The sequence below is a fragment of the Tursiops truncatus genome, chromosome 4 (genome assembly GCF_011762595.2).
Source record: "Tursiops truncatus isolate mTurTru1 chromosome 4, mTurTru1.mat.Y, whole genome shotgun sequence".
Classification (NCBI taxonomy): domain Eukaryota; kingdom Metazoa; phylum Chordata; class Mammalia; order Artiodactyla; family Delphinidae; genus Tursiops; species Tursiops truncatus.
Window position 1 is genome coordinate 71,010,458 of NC_047037.1, and position 25,131 is coordinate 71,035,588.

General features: G+C 42.6%; 2 protein-coding genes and 1 pseudogene across 6 annotated transcripts in view; all 3 read right to left on the reverse strand.

Annotated features, from left to right (window-relative positions):
* APOD (apolipoprotein D) overlaps positions 1-25,131 on the reverse strand; it is an 89,137-nt gene that overhangs the window by 41,333 nt on the left and 22,673 nt on the right. The window lies entirely within an intron of this gene.
* The window catches only part of LOC109547796 (ubiquitin-conjugating enzyme E2 L3 pseudogene), a 60,355-nt pseudogene that overhangs the window by 12,586 nt on the left and 22,638 nt on the right, over positions 1-25,131 (reverse strand).
* The window catches only part of LOC117312154 (small integral membrane protein 29-like), a 30,412-nt gene continuing 22,646 nt past the window's right edge, over positions 17,366-25,131 (reverse strand). Inside the window, exon 2 of the mRNA XM_033855648.2 lies at positions 17,366-24,615. Coding sequence (XP_033711539.1) covers positions 24,173-24,493 — 321 coding nt within the window. The 5' untranslated portion in view covers positions 24,494-24,615 and the 3' untranslated portion in view covers positions 17,366-24,172. The remainder of the gene's footprint in view (positions 24,616-25,131) is intronic.

A 25,131-nucleotide genomic window follows, 5' to 3' on the forward strand; every position in this document is an offset into this window, starting at 1 on the left:
ACACATACAGACTGAAAGTGAGGGGATGGAAAAAGATATTCCATGCAAATGGAAATCAAAAGAAAGCTGGAGTAGCAATACTCATATCAGATAAAATAGACTTTAAAGTAAAGAATGTTACAAGAGACAAGGAAGGACACTACATAATGAACAAGGGATCAATCCAAGAAGATATAACAATTATAAATATATATGCACCCAACATAGGAGCACCTCAATACATAAGGCAACTGCTAACATCTATAAAAGAGGAAATCGACAGTAACACAATAATAGTGGAGGACTTTAACACCTCACTTAAACCAATGGACAGATCATCCAAAATGAAAATACATAAGGAAACAGAAGCTTTAAATGACACAATAGACCAGATAGATTTAATTGATATTTATAGGACATTGCAACCAAAAACAGCAGATTACGCTTTCTTCTCAAGTGCGCATGGAACATTCTCCAGGATAGATTACATCTTGGGTCACAAATCAAGCCTCAGTAAATTTAAGAAAATTGAAATCATATCAAGCATCTTTTCTGACCACAACGCTATGAGATTAGAAATGAATTACAGGGGAAAAAATGTAAAAAACACAAACAAATGGAGGCTAAACACTACGTTACTAAATAATCAAGAGATCACTTAAGAAATCAAAGAGGAAATCAGAAAATACCTAGAGACAAATGACAATGAAAACACAACAATCCAAAACCTATGGGATGCAGCAAAAGCAGTTCTAAGAGGGAAGTTTATAGTTATACAAGCCTACCTCAAGAAACAAGAAAAATCTCAAATAAACAATCTAACCTTACACCAAAAGGAACTAGAGAAAGAAGAACAAACAAAACCCAAAGTTAGCAGAAGGAAAGAAATCATAAAGATCAGAGCAGAAATAAATGAAATAGAAAAAAGAAAACAATAGCAAAGATCAATAAAACTAAAAGCTGGTTCTTTGAGAAGATAAACAAAATTGATAAACCATTAGCCAGACTCATCAAGAAAAAGAGGGAGAGGACTCATATCAATAAAATTAGAAATGAAAAAGGAGAAGTTACAACAGACACTGCAGAAATACAAAGCATCCTAAGAGACTACTACCAGCAACTCTATGCCAATAAAATGGACAACCTGGAAGAAATGGACAAATTCTTCGAAAGGTATAACCTTCCAAGACTGAACCAGGAAGAAATAGAAAATATGAACAGACCAATCACAAGTAATGAAATTGAAACTGTGATTAAAAATCTTCCAACAAACAAAAGTCCAGGACCACATGGCTTCACAGGTGAATTCTATCAAACATTTTGAGAGGCGCTAACACCCATCCTTCTCAAACTCTTCCAAAAAATTGCAGAACAAGGAACACTCCCAAACTCATTCTATGAGGCCATCATCACCCTGATACCAAAACCAGAAAAAGATACTACAGAAAAAGAAAATTACAGACCAATATCACTGATGAATATAGATGCAAAAATCCTCAACAAAATACTAGCAAACAGAATCCAACAACACATTAAAAGGATCATACACCATGATCAAGTGGGATTTATCCCAGGGATGCAAAGATTCTTCAATATACACAAATCAATCAATGTGATACACCATATTAACAAATTGAAGAATAAAAACCATATGATCACCTCAATAGATGCAGAAAAAGCTTCTGACAAAATTCAACACCCATTTATGATAAAAACTCTCCAGAAAGTGGGCATAGAGGGAACCTACCTCAACATAAGAAAGGCCATATACAACAAACCCACAGCAAACATCATTCTCAATGGTGAAAAACTGAAAGCATTTCCTCTAAGATCGGGAACAAGACGAGGATATCCACTCTCACTGCTATTATTCAACATAGTTTTGGAAGTCCTAGCCACAACAATCAGAGAAGAAAAAGAAATAAAAGGAATACAAGTTGGAAAAGAAGAAGTAAAACTGTCACTGTTTGCAGATGACATGATACTATACATAGAGAATCCTGAAGATGCCACCAGAAAACTACTAGAGCTAATCAATGAATTTGGTAAAGTTGCAGGATACAAAATTAATACACAGAAATCTCTTGCATTCCTATACACTAATGATGAAAAATCTGAAAGAGAAATTAAGGAAACATTCCCATTTACCATTGCAACAAAAAGAAATACCTAGGAATAAACCTTCCTAGGGAGACAAAAGACCTGTATGCAGAAAACTATAAGACAGTGATGAAAGAAATTAAAGATGATACAAACAGATGGAGAGATATACCATGTTCTTGGATTGGAAGAATCAATATTGTGAAAATGACTATACTACCCAAAGCAATCTACAGATTCAATGCAATCCCTATCAAATTACCAATGGCATTTTTTTTACGGAACTAGAACAAAAACTCTTAAAATTTGTATGGAGACACAAAAGACCCCGAATAGCCAAAGCAGTCTTGCGGGAAAAAAATGGAGCTGGAGGAATCAGACTCCCTGACTTCAGACTATACTACAAAGCTACAGTAATCAAGACAATACGGTACTGGCACAAAAACAGAAATATAGATCAATGGAACAAGATAGAAAGCCCAGAGGTAAACCCACGCACCTATGGTCAACTGATCTATGACAAAGGAGGCAAGGATATACAATGGAGAAAAGACAGTCTCTTAAACAAGTGGTGCTGGGAAAACTGGACAGCTACTTGTAAAAGAATGAAATTAGAACACTCCCTAACACCATACACAAAATAAACTCAAAATGGATTAGAGACCTAAATGTAAGACCGGACACTGTAAAACTCTTAGAGGAAAACATAGGAAGAATACTGTTTGACATAAATCACAGCAAGATCTTTTTTGATCCACCTCCTAGAGTAATGGAAATAAAAACAAAAATAAACAAATGGGACCTAATGAAACTTAAAAGCTTTTGCACAGCAAAGGAAACCATAAACAAGATGAAAAGACAACCCTCAGAATGGGAGAAAGTATTTGCAAATGAATCAACGGACAAAGGATTAATCTCCGAAATATATAAACAGCTCATTCAGCTCAATATTAAAAAAACAAACAACCCAGTCCAAAAATGAGCAGAAGACCTAAATAGACATTTCTCCAAAGAAGACATACAGATGGCCAAGAAGCACATGAAAAGCTGCTCAACAATAATTAGTGAATTATTAGAGAAATGCAACTCAAAACTACAATGAGGTATCACCTCACACTGGTTAGAATGGGCATCATCAGAAAATCTACAAACAACAAATGCTGGAGAGGGTGTGGAGAAAAGGGAACCCTCCTGCACTGTTGGTGGGAATGTAAACTGATACAGTCACTATGGAGAACAGTATGGAGGTTCCTTAAATAACTAAAAATAGAATTACCATACGATCCAGCAATCCCACTACTGGGCATATACCCAGAGAAAACCACAATTCAAAAAGACACATGCACCCCAATGTTCATTGCAGCACTATTTACAATAGCCAGGTCATGGAAGCAACCTAAATGCCCATCGACAGACGAATGGATAAAGAAGGTATGGTACATATATACAATGGAATATTACTCAGCCATAAAAAGAAACGAAATTGGGTCATTTGTTGAGACGTGGATGGATCTAGAGACTGTCATACAGAGTGATGTAAGTAAGAAAGAGAAAAACAAATATCGTATATTAACGCATATATGTGGAACCTAGAAAAATGGTACAGATGAACCGGTTTGCAGGGTAGAAATAGAGACACAGATGTAGAGAACAAACGTATGGACACCAAGAGGGGAAAGCCGCGGAGGGGTGGTGGTGGTGGTGGGATGAATTGGGCGATTGGGATTGACATGTATACACTGATGTGTATAAAACTGATGACTAATAAGAACCTGCTGTATAAAAATAAAATTAAATTAAATTTAAAACTTAAAAAAAAAGAATAGAAAAAAAAAGACATTGTCAAGAAAATGAAAGACAAGCCACAGACTGGGAGGTAAATATTGGCAAATATATCTGATGAAGTTCTTATATGCTTTATACATATAGAACTCTTACAATTTAGTAAGAAGAAGACAACTCGATTAAAGAAATGGACAAAAGAATGAACAGACACCTCATCAAAAAAGTTATATGAACAACTAATAAGCATGTTCAACATCATTAGTCACTAGGAAAATACAAATTAAAACTGAAATGAGATGTCACCATAGACCCACTAGAATGGTTAAAATTAAAAAAGACTTACCATACAAAGTGTTAGTGAGGATGTGGATCAACAGAACGCCTCGGATATTGCTGGTGGGAGTGCAAAATAGCACAGCCACTTTGGAGAGCACTTTGACAGTTTCTCATAAAGTTAAATACACACATATCATATGACCCAGCAATTCCACACCGAGGTATTTACCCAAGGGAAATAAAAACATATGTCCACATAAAGACCTGCTACATGAATGTTCACAGCAGCTTTATTCTTACTGACTCAAAGTGGAAACAACTCTAATATCCATCAACTGGTGAACAGATGAATATCTCTGTGGTGAATACTTCAAACTGTGATAAATCCATACAGTGGGATACTACTCAGTAACAAAAAGGAACGAACTACAGATACATACAAGAACAGATGAATCTAGGGGCTTCCCTGGTGGCGCAGTGGTTGAGAGTCCGCCTCTCAATGCAGGGGATGTGGGTTCGATCCCTGGCCAGGCAACTAAATCCCACATGCATGTTGCAACTAAGAGTTCACATGCCACAACTAAGGAGTCCGTGAGCCGCAACTAAGGAGCACATGTGCTGCAACTAAGGAGCCCATGAGGCACAACTAGGGAGCCCAGCTGCCACAACTAAAACCTGGCGCAACCAAAAAAAAAGCTTAAAAAAAAAAAGAATAGAAACTCCTAGAAGATATGACGATAGAATAATATTCATTATTGTTACCTTCTGGAATATCAGCACTAAAAAATAAATGTTGTAATAGTTTTACAACTATAGGCTCATATAAATTTGAATTTGTAATGATCTCAGCAGCAGAAAGGATCTTGTAGGTTACCTAGCCAACCTCTGACACAGAGCAAGAATGCCCCCTACAGCATCCCCAGAGCCTGGAAGATCAGCTGCTCATCCTTATCACTGCTGGGCAAGGCATCCAGAGTCCCACAGCTGTGGCTCTGAGGGTGAGTGGGATCTGTCCCTCTCCCTCCCAGCTTCTACCCCACTTGCTCCTGTGGGACCACACGGGGTATGGAGGATGCTTTCTGCCCCACTTGAGATATTTGAAGACTGGGGTCCTATGTCCCTTTGAATCCTCTCTATTCCAAGTTAAACATTTCCTGTTCCTTTAACTTTCCTCACACTAGAAAGTTCCCGAGCCCTCCAGCATCCAACCCACCCCCCCTCCGCATCCCTTGGGCTCTGATTGGTCAGTGTTCCCTGGGGCGTGTGGTGCCACCACATGGCAAAATTGAGAGACTGATCCTGTGTGTAGTTTGGGGCGCACTGCTTTTATCAGTGTAGCCTAACCTTCATTTAAAGCTCTCCCAACCCCTGTTGACAAAGCGCTTTTCAAGTTGTGAAATATATCAGGTATATAAGAAGCATTGAGTAAAATAATCACTTAATAACCCACCCCTCTGCTTTGGCAATATACTATGATGCTACATTTGCTGCAGACTTCAAAAGTCACCTTTTAAGCCACACTTACTTCAGATATTACAGCTACAATTGAAGCCTCACCCCTTTCACACTCCCTTCCCTGTCTCCCCTAGAGAAACCATTATCAGAACTCTGTGTTTAAATCAACTATATTTCAATAGAAATGAAAAAAAGAACTCTGTGATTAATCCTTCCCATGTATGCTTTCATACGGTTAAATGTATGAATCAACAGTACTTAGCATTGTTTTACACGTTTTCAGCTTCAAATAAATTGTGACACACTGTATGTATTTTTCTATACCTTAAGTTTTTGAGATTTGATTCATTTTAACTGTGATTCAGCAATCCATTGAATTTTCTAAAATGTGTTTATTCATGCCCCTGTCTGACGGGCATTTAGGTCGTTTCCGTTACAGGCAACGATGAGATGAACACTGTCGATCACGACTCCTTGTGCTCATGTGTGGGAGTCTCTCTAGGGTCAGTAGCTGTGACTGGAATGGCTGCGTCATGGCATGTGTGCATTTTTTCCTTTACTAAATATTGCACACATACTTTTTTAACCATCTGATTCATGCTAAGCTTGTGACCAGCTAATGTTATCATATAAACACCTACCAAGCCCAATATGTTTTGTTTTTAAAAAGCCAACGTTGTACTCGCTGAATGTCTCCTACATGTAAGACACTGTGCTAGGAACCATGGGCATACAGAAAAATGGTAGATCCTTTGCCTTCCAGGAATTTACACATATACGAAAGCAAATCTAGGGCAGGATTGGGTCTGTATATGGAGCATCCTCACTGACGCTCCTAATTACTTATGAAAACCCACTGATGAGATGCATGCTCTGTTACTTGGGAAAGGAAGCAGAAAAGTGAAACACGACGACTATATGCTGCATGCCTTACCGTGCCTTTCCTTCAAGGATCACCTCCTTCATAATTGCATACACTTGTGCAGTGCTTCATAGTTTACGTATACATTACCTAACTGCTTCTCATAATCTCTTCCCTGGGAATCTGATAGGGCACCTCTAATCACCCCACAGCAGAGATGGGGGAGCTGGGACGCAGAGGGGGAAGTGAACTGCCCCACATAATGAGGTCAGAAATGGCAGAGCCCAAGCTAGAACTCAGGTCTCCTGACTCCAAATCAGGGCCTTCTCCCAAGTATCAGCAACTGCCCAGGAAAACCCTTTGGGGGCTCTCTCTCTCTCTGTCCTTATATCAGACTGAAAGTTAGCCATGTTATCAACAAAAGTTCACAATATTAAATCCAGTCTCCATGTCTGGCAAAATGCCCTTGACAGCCAGTCACAAGTGTTTCTAAGGTCTCCTTCCCCTCTTCCTCTCCAGGCCTGGGTACTCAAATTCCCATGGGAAAGCACAACCCTACCTGTGACTGGAAGCATCCATTTTCTAGGAAACACAGTCTTACTACATTTATAAAGCTAGGGTACAGACAACTGGAACTACTCACTGTCCTCCAATGCATCTCCCCCTTCCCTCTATTGAACCTTTGCTCAGTTCCCTCTCCTGAGTGTTCTCACCTCCATTTCTACCTATCAAAATCCTGTCCATACTCAGAATAGCCATCACGACACTGAAGAAGAACAAAGTCAGAGGATGGACACTATCTAACTTCAAGACTTACTATAAAGCTGCGATAATCAAGACAGTCTTGTATCGGTGGAAGAGTAGACACATAAATCAATGGAAATGTAGAGCCCAGAAATAAACCCACACTTAAGTCTTTAATCCATTTCAAGTTAATCTTTGTATATGGTGTAAGATAAGGGTCCAGTTTCATTCTTTGGCATGTGGATATCCAGTTTTCACGACACTATTTATTGCAAGGACTATCTTTTCCCCATTTGTATTCTTGGTGCACTTCCCAAAGATTAGTTGACCACATATGCGAGGGTTTATTGCTGGGCTCTCTTGTCTGTTTTATTGGTCTATGTGCCTGTTTTTATCCCAATACCATGGTGTTTTGATTAGTATAGGTTTGTAATATAGTTTAAAATCAGGACATGTGATTCTTCCAGCTTTCTTAAGATTGCTTTGGCTAGCCAGCAATCCCACTTCTGAGTATACACCCAAAAGAAATAAAATCAGTATCTCAAAGAAGTATCTGCACTCCATGTTTATTACAGCATTATTCACAATAGTCAAGATATGGAAACAACCTAAGTGTCTGTTGACAGATGAATGGATAAAAAAAGTGATATATATATATATATATGTGTATATATATATATATATATATATATATATATATATATTCAATGGAATATTATTCAGGCATGAAAAAAGAAATTCTGCCATTTGTGACAATATGGATGAACCTGGAGGACATTACACTAAGTGAAATAAGTCAAACACAGAAAGACATGTGTTCTCATTTATATGTAGAATCTGAAAGAGTTGAATTCATAGAACCAGAAAGTAGAATGGTGGTTGCCAGGGGCTGGGGCTGGGGATAGGATGGGGGGAGGTGGAGAGATGTTGGTTAAAGTGTACAAACTTTCAGTTATAAGATGAATAATTTCTGGGGATCTAATGTATGGCATGGTGATTATAGTTAATACTGTATTATATACTTGAAATTTGCTAAGAGAGTAAATCTTAAGTGTTCTCACCACACACACACACACAAAGGTAATTATGGGAGGTGATGGATGTGTTAGTTAACTTGATTGTGGTAATCATTTCACAATGTATACATATATTAAATCATCACATTGGGGCTTCCCTGGTGGCGCAGTGGTTGAGAGTCCGCCTGCCGATGCACGGGACACGGCTTCGTGTCCCGGTCCGGGAGGATCCCGCATGCCGCGGAGCAGCTGGGCCCGTGAGCCATGGCCACTGAGTCTGCGCGTCCGGAGCCTGTGCTCCGCAACGGGAGAGGCCACAGCAGTGAGAGGCCCGCGTACCGAAAATAAAAAAAAAAATCATCACATTGTACACCTTAAAAAAATCACATTGTACACCCTAAATATATACAATATTTACTTGTTAATCATACTTCAGTAAAGCTAGAAAAAAATAATAAAAGCAAGTGAGATGATAAAAAAGAAGTGGGTCCACATAAATGTAGTCAATTGATCTTTGACAAATTGAATTGCAAAGGCAATTCAATGGAGAAAGGATAGTCTTTTCAATAAATGGTGCTGGAATAACTGGACATTCACATGTAAAAAAATGAATCTAGACACAGACGTTACACTTTTCATAAAAATTAACTCAAAATGGATCATGGATGTAAATGTAAAATGCAAAACTTTAAACCTTTGAGAAGATAACATAGGAGAAAATCTAAGTGATCTTGGGTTTGGCAATGACTTTTTAGGTACAACATGAAAGAGAAATTTGATAAGTCGAACTTCATTAAAATGAAAAACTTCTGCTTTGTGAAAGACACTGTTCAGAGGATGACAAGTCACAGAATGGGAGAAAATATTTCCCCCAAATATACAAAGAATGCTTAAAATTCAACAATAAGGAAACAGCCAACCTGATTTTAAAATGGGCTAAAGATTGGGCCAGGGGCATCCAACAGTTCCTGCCTAACCTCTCCACAGGTCCCTGAAAATTAAAGGCCAGTGATCCTAGGAGGGGTGTATTCAGCTCCTAAGTGAGTTTTCTGATAACAAAGCCAGCCTGTCTGCAACTGGAACTATTCTTGGGTCTAAGAAGGATCAGGCAACGGCCCTCTCTGGCCCCCCAACTCCTTGCTGTTGTGGAAAACGCTTCACGTGCGTGGCTAACACATGGTCAGGATGACTACTGCCGCCACCCTGAGTCTTAGGACAACCCACCTGGGACCAATTTTTGCATCAGAATTGTGAAGCCAAAAAGATTTATTTTTGACAACGCTCCCAGTGTGTGCTTCACTCTAAAGTAGGCATAATATCATTAGCTACTTCATGGGATTGTTATGAGGCTTAAATGAAATAATACATGTACAACGTTTAGTATAGCACCTGGCACATAGCAAGTACTTAATGAACATTAGTGATTAATACTTCTATTATCAGGGCATGAGACTAGGTTTGGGGGGAGACTGTTGTGTGTCTAGAATTATTACATTATTCTCAGTTAGAAATGGCTGGTCCAGATGGTCCCTTTTGTTTTTGTAAGGAAAGGCTGGGGGAAAATACCCTAACATGAGAGGGGTCTCTGTGTTTCCCCTAAGGCAAATGCCCCTAATCCAGGGGCACATGTATCACCAACCCCAAGGCTCTATCAGTTCCCTTGGGATAGCAGCCTGATCAGTCTGAGAACTAAGAAAGAACAAAGAGACATCCAGGAGAGCCTCTTGCCTCTGAAACAGAGGGACTCAGACACTGGCAGGTGGGCTGACAGTCATGCCCTTCCCGCTGGTGGGGAAGAGAAACAATTGTCAGTGACAACCTTCTCCTTGAAAAGATTCATGACAAAAGATAAAGATTTCTGAGGCAGGGAAAAATGATTAGGTTCGAACTAACCATAACCCACCCACAGAGATGCAAATCCTATTTCGAGCAGGCAAGAGGTGGAAACAACAGGAAAGAGGTATATTTTTTTCCCTGGCAACTGTATCAAATCTAAGCATTCTCTGCAGGCTTAATTGCCATGTAACCTTCAACTTTATAAACATGTTTTAAAAATAATACCGTGGAGAAAGGACAGCCTATTCAATAAGTGGTGCTGGGAAAACTGGACAGCTACATGTAAAAGTATGAAGTTAGATCACTCCCTAACACCATACACAAAAATAAGCTCAAAATGGATTAAAGACCTAAATGTAAGGCCAGAAACTATCAAACTCTTAGAGGAAAACATAGGCAGAACACTCTATGACATAAATCACAGCAAGATTCTTTCTGACCCACCTCCTAGAGTAATGGAAATAAAAACAAGAGTAAACAAATGGGACCTAATGAAACTTAAAAGCTTTTGCGCAGCAAAGGAAACCATAAAGAAGACCAAAAGACAACCCTCAGAATGGGAGAAAATATTTGCAAATGAAGCAACTGACAAAGGATTGATCTCCAAAATTTATAAGCAGCTCATGCAGCTTAATAACAAAAAAACAAACAACCCAATCCAAAAATGGGCAGAAGACCTAAATAGACATTTCTCCAAAGAAGATATACAGAGTGCCAACAAACACATGAAAGAATGCTCAACATCACTAATCATGAGAGAAATGCAAATCAAAACTACAATGAGATATCATCTCACACCAGTCAGAATGGCTATCATCAAAAAATCTAGAAACAATAAATGCTGGAGAGGGTGTGGAGAAAAGGGAACCCTCTTACACTGTTGGTGGGAATGTAAATTGATACAGCCACTGTGGAGAACAGTATGGAGGTTCCTTAAAAAGCTACAAATAGAACTACCATATGACCCAGCAATCCCACTACTGGGCATATACCCTGAGAAAACCATAATTCAAAAAGAGTCATGTACCAAAATGTTCATTGCAGCTCTATTTACAATAGCCCAGAGATGGAAACAACCTAAGTGTCCATCATCGGATGAATGGATAAAGAAGATGTGGCACATATATACAATGGAATATTACTCAGCCATAAAAAGAGACGAAATTGAGCTATTTGTAATGAGGTGGATAGACCTAGAGTCTGTCATACAGAGTGAAGTAAGTCAGAAAGAGAGAGACAAATACCGTATGCTAACACATATATATGGAATTTAAAAAAAAAAAAAAATGTCATGAAAAACCTAGGGGTGAAACAGGAATAAAGACACAGACTTACTAGAGAATGGACTTGAGGCTATGGGGAGGGGGAAGTGTAAACGGTGACAAAGCGATAAAGAGGCATGGACATATATACACTACCAAACGTAAGGTAGATAGCTAGTGGGAAGCAGCCGCATAGCACAGGGAGATCAGCTCGGTGCTTTGTGACCGCCTGGAGGGCTGGGATAGGGAGGGTGGGAGGGAGGGAGACGCAAGCGGGAAGAGATATGGGAATATATGTATATATATATAACTGATTCATTTTGTTGTGAAGCTGAAACTAACATACCATTGTAAAGCAATTATACTCCAATAAAGATGTTAAAAAAATAATAATAATAATAACTGTGGCCAGAATGAGAGTTTTGAAAGGCAGCAGCCAGCAGGTTGTAAGCCTAGGTTAAATCGTTTAAAGAGACTGAAAGTGGCCTGGGACAAGGATGGATAGCCCAGTTCCAAGGAAATGAGGCCTGGTTATCACGCTGATGTTATGCATAGGATCACTTATTTGAATGAATCATTTCATCATCAAATAATCATCTCACACTAACAGATCGTGGAAGAAAATGAAAAATGCAATCAATTGTAATAGAAAGCAAAAGAGAAGAAAGAAAATTTACCCTAGATTCTATCTCCTCCAAATTTAACTCATTTTCTGGGTTCCCCACATATAATCTTACTCAGTTAAGATTATGCAGTTAAATGGTTAAACTCCTTTTTTTCCAGGCAAAGTCCTGGGAAAGGGGTCATTTGGGGGTTATGTTTATTTTGGTGCAGAACTGATTTAGCAGAGTGGTCATGCCTGGTGAATCCTTTCTGGGATCTGTCTGGTTGGGTGATGAAGCCAGAAAGCCATGAAGCCCTGGGGCAGGAGCGTGAACAGTGGCTGGAGGGCAGTGTGTGAGGGAGCTGACCTTAAACAGGTCTACCACTCAGGGGATTCCCAGAAATGAGTGGGGGTGGTGGGAGATGCTGGCGGGGTGGGCTGAGATCCTCAATCAGGTGGGTGTAGGTGAGAGAAAATTAAAATGTGACTTTTATGTTACCATGACCTTCCTTGTAGCCACAGGCTGGAGCTTGGGGACATTTTGGCAATACGTAGAAGAAATCTTACTTATATCCACCAGCAAGGAAAACACATAAAAATCTCAGGGATATTTTGTCTTATTCCCTGACAGTTTAAAGATAAGTCAAGTCAAAGTCGAGAAGAGTGGAATAACGCCTGCTCTCAAGGATTCCCTCCCTCTGGCACAATCCAGTTTCTCAATGGTGGTGAAACACATCGAGGAAGGCACTCTCTTGGGGAAAAAATTTTTTTGGTTCTTGAGAGAGAAACAGAGAAGAAATATGACAACACGTGCTCTTGGTAGACACTCAGAACCGTATATGAAGGGCTCTTTCTTTAGGAGTTAATTAAAAATAATAATAAACAGATGCCTTTTGATGGTTTTCGTGTTTCAAAATGTTGACTTGTTACATCCAAGGATCCTCCCTGTGCTCCGGAATAACAATTTCTCCCAAGAGAAGTAGCTTAATTCAGTTCTGCAGTGAGGTTAAGAAGCGGTTGGATTGGAAGAGTACTCCCTAAAGCACCCATCTGCCTTGTGTCCAGGCTTGTGGGAGAGACACATCTAAGTGAATTGCCACACTAAGTGAATCGTCCTCAAGACGCTCACACTCTAGCAGTAGAGAGAGCTAGTGCTCAGCTGGGTGAGTAAATTCACATGTACATTAAACACTGGTTCTGCCACTACACAGACCTTCATTATGTGCCACAAATCAGCATGACTCGTAGCCCCTGAGGATGCCTGGCTTGGATGGTCTGTCGAGGGAGGACCTCTAGGTCACTTTACATGTGGGCAATGGATTGCACTGTTCCTCCCAACGGGAAGAGGAGGGGCCGCCATGTGCCATATTTGTGGACCTGCCCGGCTCCCTTGGGCTTTATGTGGAAACATCTCCTATCTCTTCTCCAACTGAAGACACAAACGGCTGCACTTCACTTGGGACGCACAGAGCACAGGTGGTGCATAACCACCCCACCTGAGCTCTGCCATATGGTCTGCAGGAAGAATCACTTGGGGTGCTATAGCACTCTACAGTATAGAGGCAGGCAGCTGACCTTTTTGTCCATCCCGAAGCCTCAAGTGGAGGGCTAGTGGCTGTTAGTTTGGCACTGCCTCAGGGACTGAGGGGCTGCTCGCAGGGCCCAGAGGTATGCTCGCTTCTGTTCGTTTTCTGTTTGGGTTTTGTTTTGAGGCCCTTGCCGAGTTTAAAGTTTTTCAGCCCAGGCAGTTTTCTTTTCAGCTCTAGTAGCTCTCCAGTGAGAAGAGGTAGCCGGGGCAGTGAGGGAGTGCCGCTTTGGAGTAAGCAGGAGGGAGTTCTAGTCTGGTCCCAGCAAGGTATTTAACCTCCCTGAACCTCAATTCCCAACTACTCACAGAAACAGCCCTTCCGGCTTCCAGCTAAAAACAGCTGACCAGAAAACTAAAGATTGTAGAATTGCCTTTTGGAAGCTACCCTCCCTTTTTACACAGAAAACTAGGTCTCTGGGAAAACCTTGGCCAAGAAGAGCACAAGGGGGAGAGAACCACAGGCAAGCCAGGCTGGGGACCCTCCTGTGAGCCCTGGCCCAAGACGGCCTTTATGGGACACCTGGGCCTCCCTTACACAGTGTCCATATCTGCAGAGAATAACAGACCACTTAAAAGGGTGTGGGTAGCACTTTAAAATTCACACACACACTTTATCTCATGGGCTCTTCAGACTTCACGGGCTTTTGTTGCTCCTGGAAGTTTCATCTCTTGTGCAAAGTATTTCTACCCGGATTTGGTCTTTTCCTCACCTGCTCACACCTCACTGTTCAACCCAGCGCTGCATCTCCTCAGAGCTTCGTGGCTCAGCCTCCTCTTCAGGCCGAAACAGCGCCTTCCCAATTGGGACGCGTGCCGTCCACGAACTGGCCCGGAATCAGGGCCACTGGACCCGCCTACCAACGTGCAATTTAAGCAGAAGCTGGACCGTCTCCTTCCGCGTCAACTTGCCTGACGCTGGAGAAAGGCGACCTCTAGTGTTGGTTCTTGGAAGGGACGCAGCGGCTTTCCGCAACCGAGGTGAGGCTCCGGGGGCCAGCCAGGCAGTGAACCGAGAGGGGCAGAGTTTAACTGGACTTGTTAGAGAGATGAGGAGGAAGGACAGAGGGGATTCTTGAGCTCCAGGAAGCCCAACCGTGCACATTTGGCCTCTGAGGCCTGCTCATTGTCCAAACACACCTGCCCCTCTTTTGTTAACACCCAAGACTCAGCCCACCCCTCACCCCTGACTCACCTGGCTGAAACAAGCTCACCTGCCTCTGCTACCAGACCAAACTTGGGTCAGCTCACCTGTGCACAGTAAAGCCAATCCACTGACACCTGGTTGTGGTGAAGGAAACTGCGGTGTTTATTGCAGGACACCAAGCATGGAGTCCAGGCTGCTTATGCTTAAAAGCCCCGAACTCCTCAAAAGCTTTTAGGGAAAGGTTTTTAAAGACAGGGTGAGGGCGAGGGGTTGGGGGTGTGTGATTCGTGGACATTCTTCTGATTGGTCGGTGGTGAGATAATTGAGAGTCAACATCATCAACCTCCTGATTCCAGTTGGTCTGGGGTCTACGTGCTTGTGGTCAGCATGCAGTTAACTTCTTCCACCTCGTGGGAGTTTTGGTAGCTGTCAAACAGCTCAAAGGATATGGCTCAGGATATTATCTATAGCCCTGAAGGAGGAACTAACGATCCTTGACTTTGTTTAATAGCTAAACTATTATTATTTTGTCTTGCTTGACTGTTTTCCTTTCTTTCTGCATTTTCTCACTTCTCTGATTAAATTTATTCTTTGGAATTTGGGGAAGGCCTAGGAGGCTAAGGTTTTTTTTATAGACAAGGGGCAGGCAGAGGACATGGGGGGGGGGGGCTCTGTTTGTGGAAGACCTGTTCAGTTACACTTCTGTGACTGGAGAAGGGGAAGGTGGAAAAGGCATCAAGCAATGTGTCTGGGTATGAACCAGGGCACCTGGTTGAACGCACCAATCCTCGGGTGGCCTCCATCTATGTCTCCATGGTCCTGCCATGACCAATCAGTCAGTCCTGTCTTCGGCAGGGGTTGTGGTGGGGAGTGTGTGAGCAGGCAAATACTGGGTGGCTTGCCCTTGTGAGGCAGTGGGACTGCCTGGTGACTGTGACTTTTCAGGGCTCCACCAACTTCATCAACACCACCCCATTCTTTGAGATGGAAAATCCACAATCTTCAGTAAAGTGCTACACTGTTCGGCTTAAAGCCCTCCTTCCCCCTTTCCCTTCTAAACAGACGACCTTGCTTAAGACCCTCTTATAAGGAATTGTAGAGCTGCCACTGGCCACAGGATGTGACGCCCAAGGGGCTTAGGAGGCAGAGGCTTTAGGAAATGAAGGGTTTGGAGATGCTTGAAGGGAGAAGTGTCCATCCTCAGCACTACGCCCTCTCTCTTCCCAGTCTTGCAAGTATATTTAGAACCTATTAGTTGCTGTTTTTTCTTATGAGTTATAATCTATTTTCATTTTTATGTGACTTTATTGAGTTTAATGAGACCCCAAACTGCCACACTTACAAGGTCAAATTGAGTGTTTTTTGTATATAATTTTTGCCAAGTCTATTTCCAACCATAGGTAGGGTGACCACCCATCCCAGTTTGCCTGAAACAGTCCTGGTTTACATCCGTCACCTGGGCATAATTATTCATGGTGTTCTCTTTCACTCGGCAAAGGGCTCCACTTAGATGGTGAATTACACTGTCACGCTAATTACAGATAATCTATGTAAGAAAACATTTAGGCATTAGGATTTAGAGGATGTGAGAGATAATATTACCAGGAATTTGAGATTTAAATGGTTATTATAATCTTGGCATAATTAGCTCTAAGCTTTCTGGCAGCTGAAACAGAAGAAAAATATGAAGAGTTAGGAAGTTGATTCTGTCCTGTAAAATGATGCATATTATGTCTTTTGGAGGGACATATTTATCAGGCACTTAATTTTAGGAGGAATTTTTCACATAAATTGTTACAAAAGGGACACTGAGTAACATAAGGGACTGTGTCTTCCATGTTAGTTTTTGCAGAATTTTCTATGTGGCCATTTTTAATATTGGTCCTTAAAATTATTGTGCTTTTCCAATTCTCTTTCTCTGTGAAAAATGGGGAGGGAATAAAAATTATTTCACAGGGGTTAACTGAGATAATATGTATGCAAGTGCCAAGTAAACTATAAATATCAAAATACTGTCATTTTCTTTCTTATTACCTTGTTGAAAACCCTCCTTTTATTGATGGGGAAGCCAAGGTCCAGAGAGAGAGAAGTAATGGGGCTACTTAGTGACAAAACAGGGGTTAAGGTCCTGTTTATCCCTCAGTGCTAATAGAATCTCACAGAGCTGTTCACCAAGACATTCTGAGATTCTGTCAGGCCACCAGTGTGGGCTGGAGGTGGGGTGGGAAGATGAGGCAGAAAGGCTTTGGACAGTAGTGGCCCAGATGGAGATGCTAGAAATGGTGTTTTAAGTCATCATCATAAAGAGATGTTATTAACCTAATTTTCTTTTAGCAAGACAGAAAGCTTCTCACGGTGATTGTTTGAGTCACTCTCAGGTGAAAGAATAAGCCATCTATTTTTTGCAAGTTAAAAAAAAAGTTGCTCCCAGTCTGGTTTCCAGGGGCACAGCCTTTTGGGACTAGTTCCAGCAGAGGGTTTTCCAGCATTATGGCACGACCTTCTTTTCAGCTTCTCTTCCTCACAGCCAGTAAGTCTCAAAGTGTGGTCCCAGACCGGCAGCATCTCCATCACCCAGAAACATGTTAGATATGCAAGTTCTCAGGCCTCACCCCAGACCCACTGAATCAGAAACTGGGGGTGATTCTGTTGCACACTAAGGGTTGAGATCACTGCTCCAGGCTGTTCTTAGGGCCCTGTCTGGCTTCCTAGAGAGAAGAGAAACAAAATGTGGCAATCCTCCCCCTTGCTGCTCTCCCTACCCCGCAGGCAGGCTGTCCTTTCTAAACTCCTAGTAACAATTGGTTTTTCAGGTATGGCCCTCGCACTTGCTCAAAAATGAAGTTGCATGGCCTCTGTTTGATGGTTTGCCTAGCCAATACCAGCTCTGGATAATACACACTACCTTTACCAAGCATTTCACGTGTGCCAGATTTGACAGCACTATGATCTGATGGCCCAAGTGCCTTTTGTTTTAAAGAAAAAACACTTAAGTCTTCTGCCTCTGATATCTATGGCTGATTTCCAGTTGAGATAAGTTTAAAAGGATCCCATTTATTTTTTTTTTAAAGGTTAATCAGGTCTCCAGGAAGTGAAATCTATAGCCTTTTACTTTTCACTAGAATGTAGAATTCTGTAGAAACTGCTGTTCCCTTCCAAAAGAGCTTTTCACTTTTCCAAATGGGTCTCAGCAGAAATAGTCTGTCCTAACCTGAAAGAATATTGATTCACTTTTCAAGGCATAATGAGCCTAACAGTTTTACCTGCTCAGCCCCCCACTGCAGCAGACCACTCTTATGGGTGTGGACTTATCTACGAGGAAAGAACCCTCAACCTTCCATGCTGAGGGCTTTTCTTGACTAGACGTAAACTGAAAAGGAACTGAAGAGGATTATGGTTGCATAGATCTCAAATTGCCCTCTGCCATGTAGTTCTTCCTAGTGGAACTTTCTGGACTACTCAAGGCACTCTTCCCCAAGCTTTGTTTTGTAGGCAGCACGCTGCCAGGAGAGTGGAAAATTTTTCTACTTGTGTGGCAGAGGAAAGCTGGAGGCTGGGAGGCTGGGGCTGAGTCCCTGCACTAGTAGGCAGGAGGGTACACCCCCGAGCCGACCTCCGCTCCTCGACCTGAGCAGTCAGCACAACCCCTCTGAGCTCTGGGCAAGCTGCCTTAACCAAGAGCAAGGGGGAAAGACTCTTAAGAACAGGTAGTGTAACTGAGCAGGATCCTCTGGGACCTTCCTGGGACAGAACCCCCCACCCCATGTCCTCCTCCTGCCTCTTGTCTGTAGAAAACTTTAGCCTCCTAGGCCTTCCCTGAGTTCCAACGAGTAAATTTAATTGGAGAAATGAGAAAATACAAAAACAAAGGGAAACAGTCAAGGAAGACAAAATAATAATAGTTTAGCCATTAAACAAAGTCAAGGAGCTTTAGTTCCATCTCAAGGGCTATAGCTAATATCCTGAGCCATATCCTTTGAGCTGTTTGACAGCTACCAAAACCACCATCAGGTGGAAGAAGTTAACCCTATGCTGACCACAAGCATGTAGACTCCAGACTGCTTGGAACCAGAAGGGTGATGATGTTGGCTCTCAATTACCTCACCACCAACCAATCAGAAGAATGTCCATGAGCTGATCATGCACCTCCCAAACCCCCCTTCCTCACCCTGTCTTTAAAAACCTTTCCCTGAAAGCCATGGGGGAGTTCAGGTCTTTTAAGCACTAGCTGTTTGGACTCCCTGCTTGGTGACCTGCAATAAACACTCCAGTTTCCTTCACCACAACCCGATGTCAGTAGATTGGCTTCACTGTGCATGGGCGAGCTGACCCAAGTTTGGCTTGGTAATGGGAGAGAGTGACAGATGGAGACAAGTAAACAGAATCAAGAACAGAAGTATCTTTCCTCCAGAACACTGGTTCTCAGCCTTGAGCTGACATTAGAATCACCTTGGGAAGCTTTTAGCATTTCTGACAACCAGGCCATACCCTAGACCAATTAAATCAGAGTCTCTGGGAGTGGTAACCAGGCAACAGCATTTTTTTTTAAGGCTCCCTGGGTGGTTCCAGTATGCAGCCAGGCTGGAGAGCCATCTTTCTAGCATTCACTTCCTCCGGTAACTGCTGTTTTCCTGCCTTCTCTCAGGGCATGGACCCCTTCTCATTTGTCTTGCTTGTATTTCTTCATTCTTCTGGCCTTGAGGACCATGATGTCGAGTCAGGGACATCTTATGCTAAGTGAAAGTTTAATCTGAATTTCTTTTGCTTGGACCCCTTGTTTCCCTTTGGATCTTTCATCTTTTTCAAACAGAGTTGAGTCCCAGTAGAAATGATTGGTTTCAAGATTCAGGAATGAGACATAAAGACAGATTTATCATTTGATGTTGGACTTCTGGTCACTTCTGGTTGAGTATGATGAACAAACGAGCCTCTCCATAATGAGACATTGCTTCATGGTAGTAGTTGAAGAAAAGGAGAGCCTCAACAACAGAATGGACTCTTATGTTTTGCTAGACAAATATAGTTTTTGTTTTCAAAGGTATGTCACCAGAGACCCTCCAAACAGCCATGTTAAAGTTTGCCAATTTATGACCACACGATCTACCTCTCTCTCTCCTGCCAGGCATGATGGGGTCTTATCTCTTTTACAGGTCCTCTCCTCCCTTACTGACTACAAAAACATTCTTGGAAAGGGTCTTGGGTTGACTTTGTATGCAAAATAAAGCCTGTGATTTTGGACACTTAAGGAACCTGGGTGTGGCAGTCACCAGTTTTTGTCTAACGAACCCTCCCCTCCTTCTTCCTTGCCATGCAGCTCTTCTAAACAATAAAACCTTTTAAAAATTCTGAAACAGGTTCCCATACTCCCTCCCCCACCTCCCGATCCTCCCCAACACACTGATTCGCCATACTTCTGTCAGGATCTGGAGCACCATGGACCATGAGAAAAGGAGAAATACACTACAGATGGTGAACCAAGTAAGCATATGGTATTCTCTGCCCCTCTCCTTTACTCCCCTCTGCTGCCTGGGGATGCCTTGGCTAAGTACCATCCTCAAGCTGTTTTCAATGAAAAAATGCTGTGATATTAGAGACAGCGACTAAACTTTGAAATTGTTAAATGTCTATTTAGCCTTTATGTTACCCTTCCTAACGTTTTATATCTTTCCATGAAAGTTGGGTTTTCTGCTTTCATCCCTAGGCTAGACGGACTTGCTCTGGGAACTCCCCAGGGCAAGGGCCAGAAAGAAAACCTCTCCTCTTCTCAGAACAGGTGAATTCACGAAGATCCTGGCCTCAGCCCAGTTTCCCCAGAAAAAGGAGCCTGAGGCAAAGCTTGCATGCTAAATCTCTACTGGGGAAAGGTACTGAGTTCCAAGGAAGTAAGAATAAGGGGAAAAGGGAAGTGAGGAGACAATGGAAATACAAGGTAGCTCATTACCAAATGGGCCTCAGCTTCTTCTTTTTTTTCAAAAATTTATTTATTTATTTTTGACTACGTTGGGTCTTCGTTGCTGCGTATGGGCTTTCTCTAGTTGTGGCGAGTGGGGGCTACTCTTCGTTGCGGTGTGCAGGCCTCTCTTGTTGCGGAGCACGGGCTCTAGGTGCATGGGCTTCAGTAGTTGTGGAACACGGGCTTACTTGCTCCGCGACATGTGGGATCTTCCCAGACCAGGGCTCGAACCCATGTCCCCTGCATTGGCAGGCAAATTCTTAACCACTGCACCACCAAGGAAGTCCAGGGCCTCAGCTTCTTAAGCAAACACAGCTGGTTGCTTAGGAAACAGTGCTTGATCCAGGGGGCTGGGGTATAAGACCGGCTAAGCAAGAGCTGACTCGGGGGCACTTTCTCAGGATGATGGGTTTAACGTCCTGGCAAGGACCCCAGGGGATGAGGCAGGCTGTAGGGTGGCTCCTAGAAACCTGGAGACAGTGATAGCCAATGCTGAGTGCTGCAGTGGACACACCTGAGTCGCCCCAGCAGATGTTAGTGAGGGAATAAAAAGGCTGAGGAAAGTGGGCACCTGGAATGGATATATAATATGAAGGCAGGCAATCCACAAGGGGAGTATGTTCCACGGAGCTTTCTGTTGGAGCAGGAAGGTGGAGGGAAATATAATTTTAATCTCATTTGACTAGTAATTTTTATTTTCTAAATTTTCTAGAATAAACTGTCATATTAAAGCGAGCAAATCATCAAGAGTTCCTCCCTTGGTGAGTTTTCCCAGAGGCATAGTGCAGCTTCCTCAAGAGCATGGCCCACCTTTAGGAGTTGAGTGTTCCAAAACCAAAGGAATGAAGCTCAGGAACAGTCAGCTCTTTGGAGAGGAGGTGTCATGTGGTGGGAGAGGGGACAGGCCCGACATCAATTCAGCAAACGTGCCTGTGGTACAGAGATTAATCCAATCTGGTCCCTGCGGTCCAGGAGCTCCCAAATCAATAATCAAGAGCTAGCCATGGAGGACTTCATGCCTGGGTAGAGATCATCTCTTTGGGCCTCTCTCAGAATTGGGGGTGTTGATGTTTACTTAGTGCTGGGAAGGGTTGACTTTGTTTTCCTAGTAACAGAAAAGCCCTCTGATCCACTGCCCACGTCAATGAGACTAGGCCAGGTGAGGGCCAGAGTTTGTTCCTAAACCTGCAGGGCCTTGTGCGTGAACCAGGGGCTGCTGACCCACTGCTGCCCAGCTGGCAGACTTCTAGAGAAATCTACAAAGGAAGCACCTATGTGACATATTTTCTCCAGGGTTTCTGTAGGGTTCCTGCCACCTTAGAAATGAAGAAGGAGAAAAAACTGGCAGCAAATGGCTGAACAAAATTCCACTGAACTGGAGAGGAGATTCTTGGTTGTGTTGCCCAGTGCCTACACACTGCCTACATGTGACGGATTCTCAGTTGCTGTCACTGATTGAGGCAAGGTTGTTATTGGGTGCATCTGGGAAATTTTACAGTACCGTTTTTGTTATTGTTTTAATTATGAAAGTACTAAATGCACTGACAACAAAGTCAGACTGACAGAGGTGTAAAAACTGGCCCCCATCGATCCCTGCCCTTCTAATCGGAGGTAGTTGCTTGTAATAGTTTCTTGTAATTCCTTCTGGAAAAATTTTTAACGAATGTAAGCATAACACACACACAGTTGGTCACACTACATAAATATTAATTTGCTTTTCTCACTTAAAAATATATATTGAAGATCTTTCGCACCAGCCTAACCTATTTAATGGCTGCAGAATATATTTCAGTGCATGAGTGTACCATAATTTAGTTACCCATTTGCTGTTAGATATTTATATTGTTTGCAGCCTTTTGATTTTATAGTGTTATAGTGAACATAATTGTGCATACGCCATTGGGCACTTCTACAAATAACTCTAGATGATTCATGACTAGAAATGGAACGGCCAGGTTGAATTTTAGAGGATACTGCCAAATTGCTCTCTCCCTCAAATTTATCTGAAACAACTATTGTATGAATCTGCCTATTTCCCTGTATCTAGCACCTCCCTAGGACCAGGGCCAGAGGATCCCTGCCATGGGCCCCAAGCTATAGAAAGCTCCATTCTGGCTCTCCTCTGGTGGTGACCTTCGCACAGGGCATGGGCTCTATTGGGTCAAGGGGGTGTGCCCACCTAAAGCCTGCACCCCCCCCCTTCTTGACCATGCTCTGGGTATCTGAGACCCTAGAATTTCTTTCCCAAAGAGCCCTAAGCCTACCTCTGGGGACTGCATAGGCCTCTTCCCAGATCCATCTTCCAGAATGCATATGGCTGATACACTCATCCTTAGGCCCTAAGGTGGCCAAGGGGTAACCATATATGGAGTGTAGAGGGAGCTTGGATGTGTGGGCTGGATGTACACACACACACACACACACACACACACACACACACACAGCGTGAGGCATCTCACAGTGGAGGATGGAGCGGGGGTGGGAAAAGAAGGGGCAGCTATGAACTAGGGGCTGGGTACCATCTTTGGTGCAGAAGTCTGAGGAGTGTAAGAAGTCTAAACCTGAACCTGGCCTTTCAGATTATGAATGAGATATATTAGTTAAGGTAAGAGAAAAAAAAATATTTGATGGTTTACTTGTAGTTTGTTTGTTGCATTTGTATTGTTGCTTTAACCCTGCAAATGTTAAGGGCAGGTCACTTCCAAGTTTTTAATCTCTGCTAAACTTTTGGGGTGGGGCAGGGGGGAATGGTATATGCGATGGGCATGTCTTTAAAATTAGTAATGATGAGCACATTTACATGTTTCTCAGCCATTTTTCTCTGTGAACTACCATTTTATATCTTTGCTCCTTCTTTTTTCTTTTCTTTCTCTCTTCCTTTTTCTTTCTATCTTTATCTTATTTATTTGTAAATGTTCTCTTGTGTATTAAGGTAATTAGCTCTTTGTTACCTGTGCTGCATATGTGTTCTCTCTTTTTGTCATTTATCTTTTGAATTTGTTTAGGGTATTTTTTTTTTTGCCAGTGTTTAAACATTTTCTGCTTTCATATGTATCTATCATTTTTCTTCTTTTCTCCTCTTTCTTTTTAACGGCTGTTGTTTACAGGTTATTTATATGTTTTTCCAAAACCTATCTTACTCTAAGATCTTCTTTTCCACAAAATGCTTTATTTACAAAACATATATACTGAATATTATACATCAGGCCCTATCACCATGGAAACGACTCCAAAGCAAAGGCAGGGAGGGCTAGCGAAAGTGATGCCCGTAGAAAGGGCAGAGCTCTGTCTCTTGGCCAGCCTTCCACTTCAGAAGGAAAACTTCCCATTAGCGCCTGGGAGCGTGCGGTGGGCTTAAAGCCCACAAAGATTGAAGGCCTAGAGGGGAGTGAGGTGAAGGTGGGGACTGGTTGCTCTGCTGGGGCTTATGAAACAGATGCTGCTGGGAACGGGTGGGAGGAGGAATGGACACCCAGAATCCGGCAGGGGGCGCTGGATGAGTGCAAGCTGGAGGGGAAGCAGCAGCTCACAGGGTCTTGGGCGTTTCAGGCCCAGAAAGTTCTGAAGATCAGGGTAAGGGGGTCAGGTCGTGTCTTGACACCAGCAAGAGCATTTGCTTGAGCTGGTAGTCACTCTGCCAGCCATGTACCACCTTTCCCACGCCAGAGAGGAGCTCCTGCTCAACCTTGTGTAGCTTCTCAGCAGGGCTGTAGCTGCACACGGCGAGCAGGTGATGATGAAGCCGATCCACCTGCTTTTTCTTCTGGACGTACATTACCACAGCCCCTACTGCCCCAGCCAGGGTGATGAGGAAGAAAGGCTCCCACACACGGCCCCCCATGGAGTCACTGTTGACCTGGGGGGGCATTGGGACTGCGGTGTTACTCATGACATCAGCAGCCAGAGGACTGGGTAGTCAGCGTGGGAAATAGTGCCTCCGGAGGGCGCCCCCACTGGGCTCCCTTCCGCCACTGCAGCCCCAACAAGAATGCCCTGGGTTGGCTCCTGGACCTAAGATAAACAAAACAAAAAACTACATATGCTTTTTCCCCCAGCAAATTTGGACACATACACTGCCTCCTGAGCCAGTCAAAGATCAGCTTCAGAGAGAAGAGATGGAAGGCAGAACAGAAAAAAATATTTGAAGAAATAATGGCCAAATTTTTCCCAAATTGGATAAAAACTATAAACTCACAGATCCAATAAGTTCAATCAACTCCAAAGCATAAGAAACATGAAGAAAACTACACCAAGGAACATCATAATCAAATTGCTCAAAATCAATGATAAAGAGAAAATCTTAAAAGTGGCCAAAGGGAGAATGAATGCAGGATGACAGCAGATTTCCCACCGAAAAAAAATGCAAGCAAGACAGCAGGGGAGCATCTTTAAAGCACTGCATGAAAAAAAATCAAACCTGTTAACTAGAATTCCATAACCAGCACAAGTATCCTTCTAAACAGAGGTGAAGTAAAGGTTTTGTTTTCAGACATACGAAAGCTTCAGGAATTCATTACCAGCAGACCT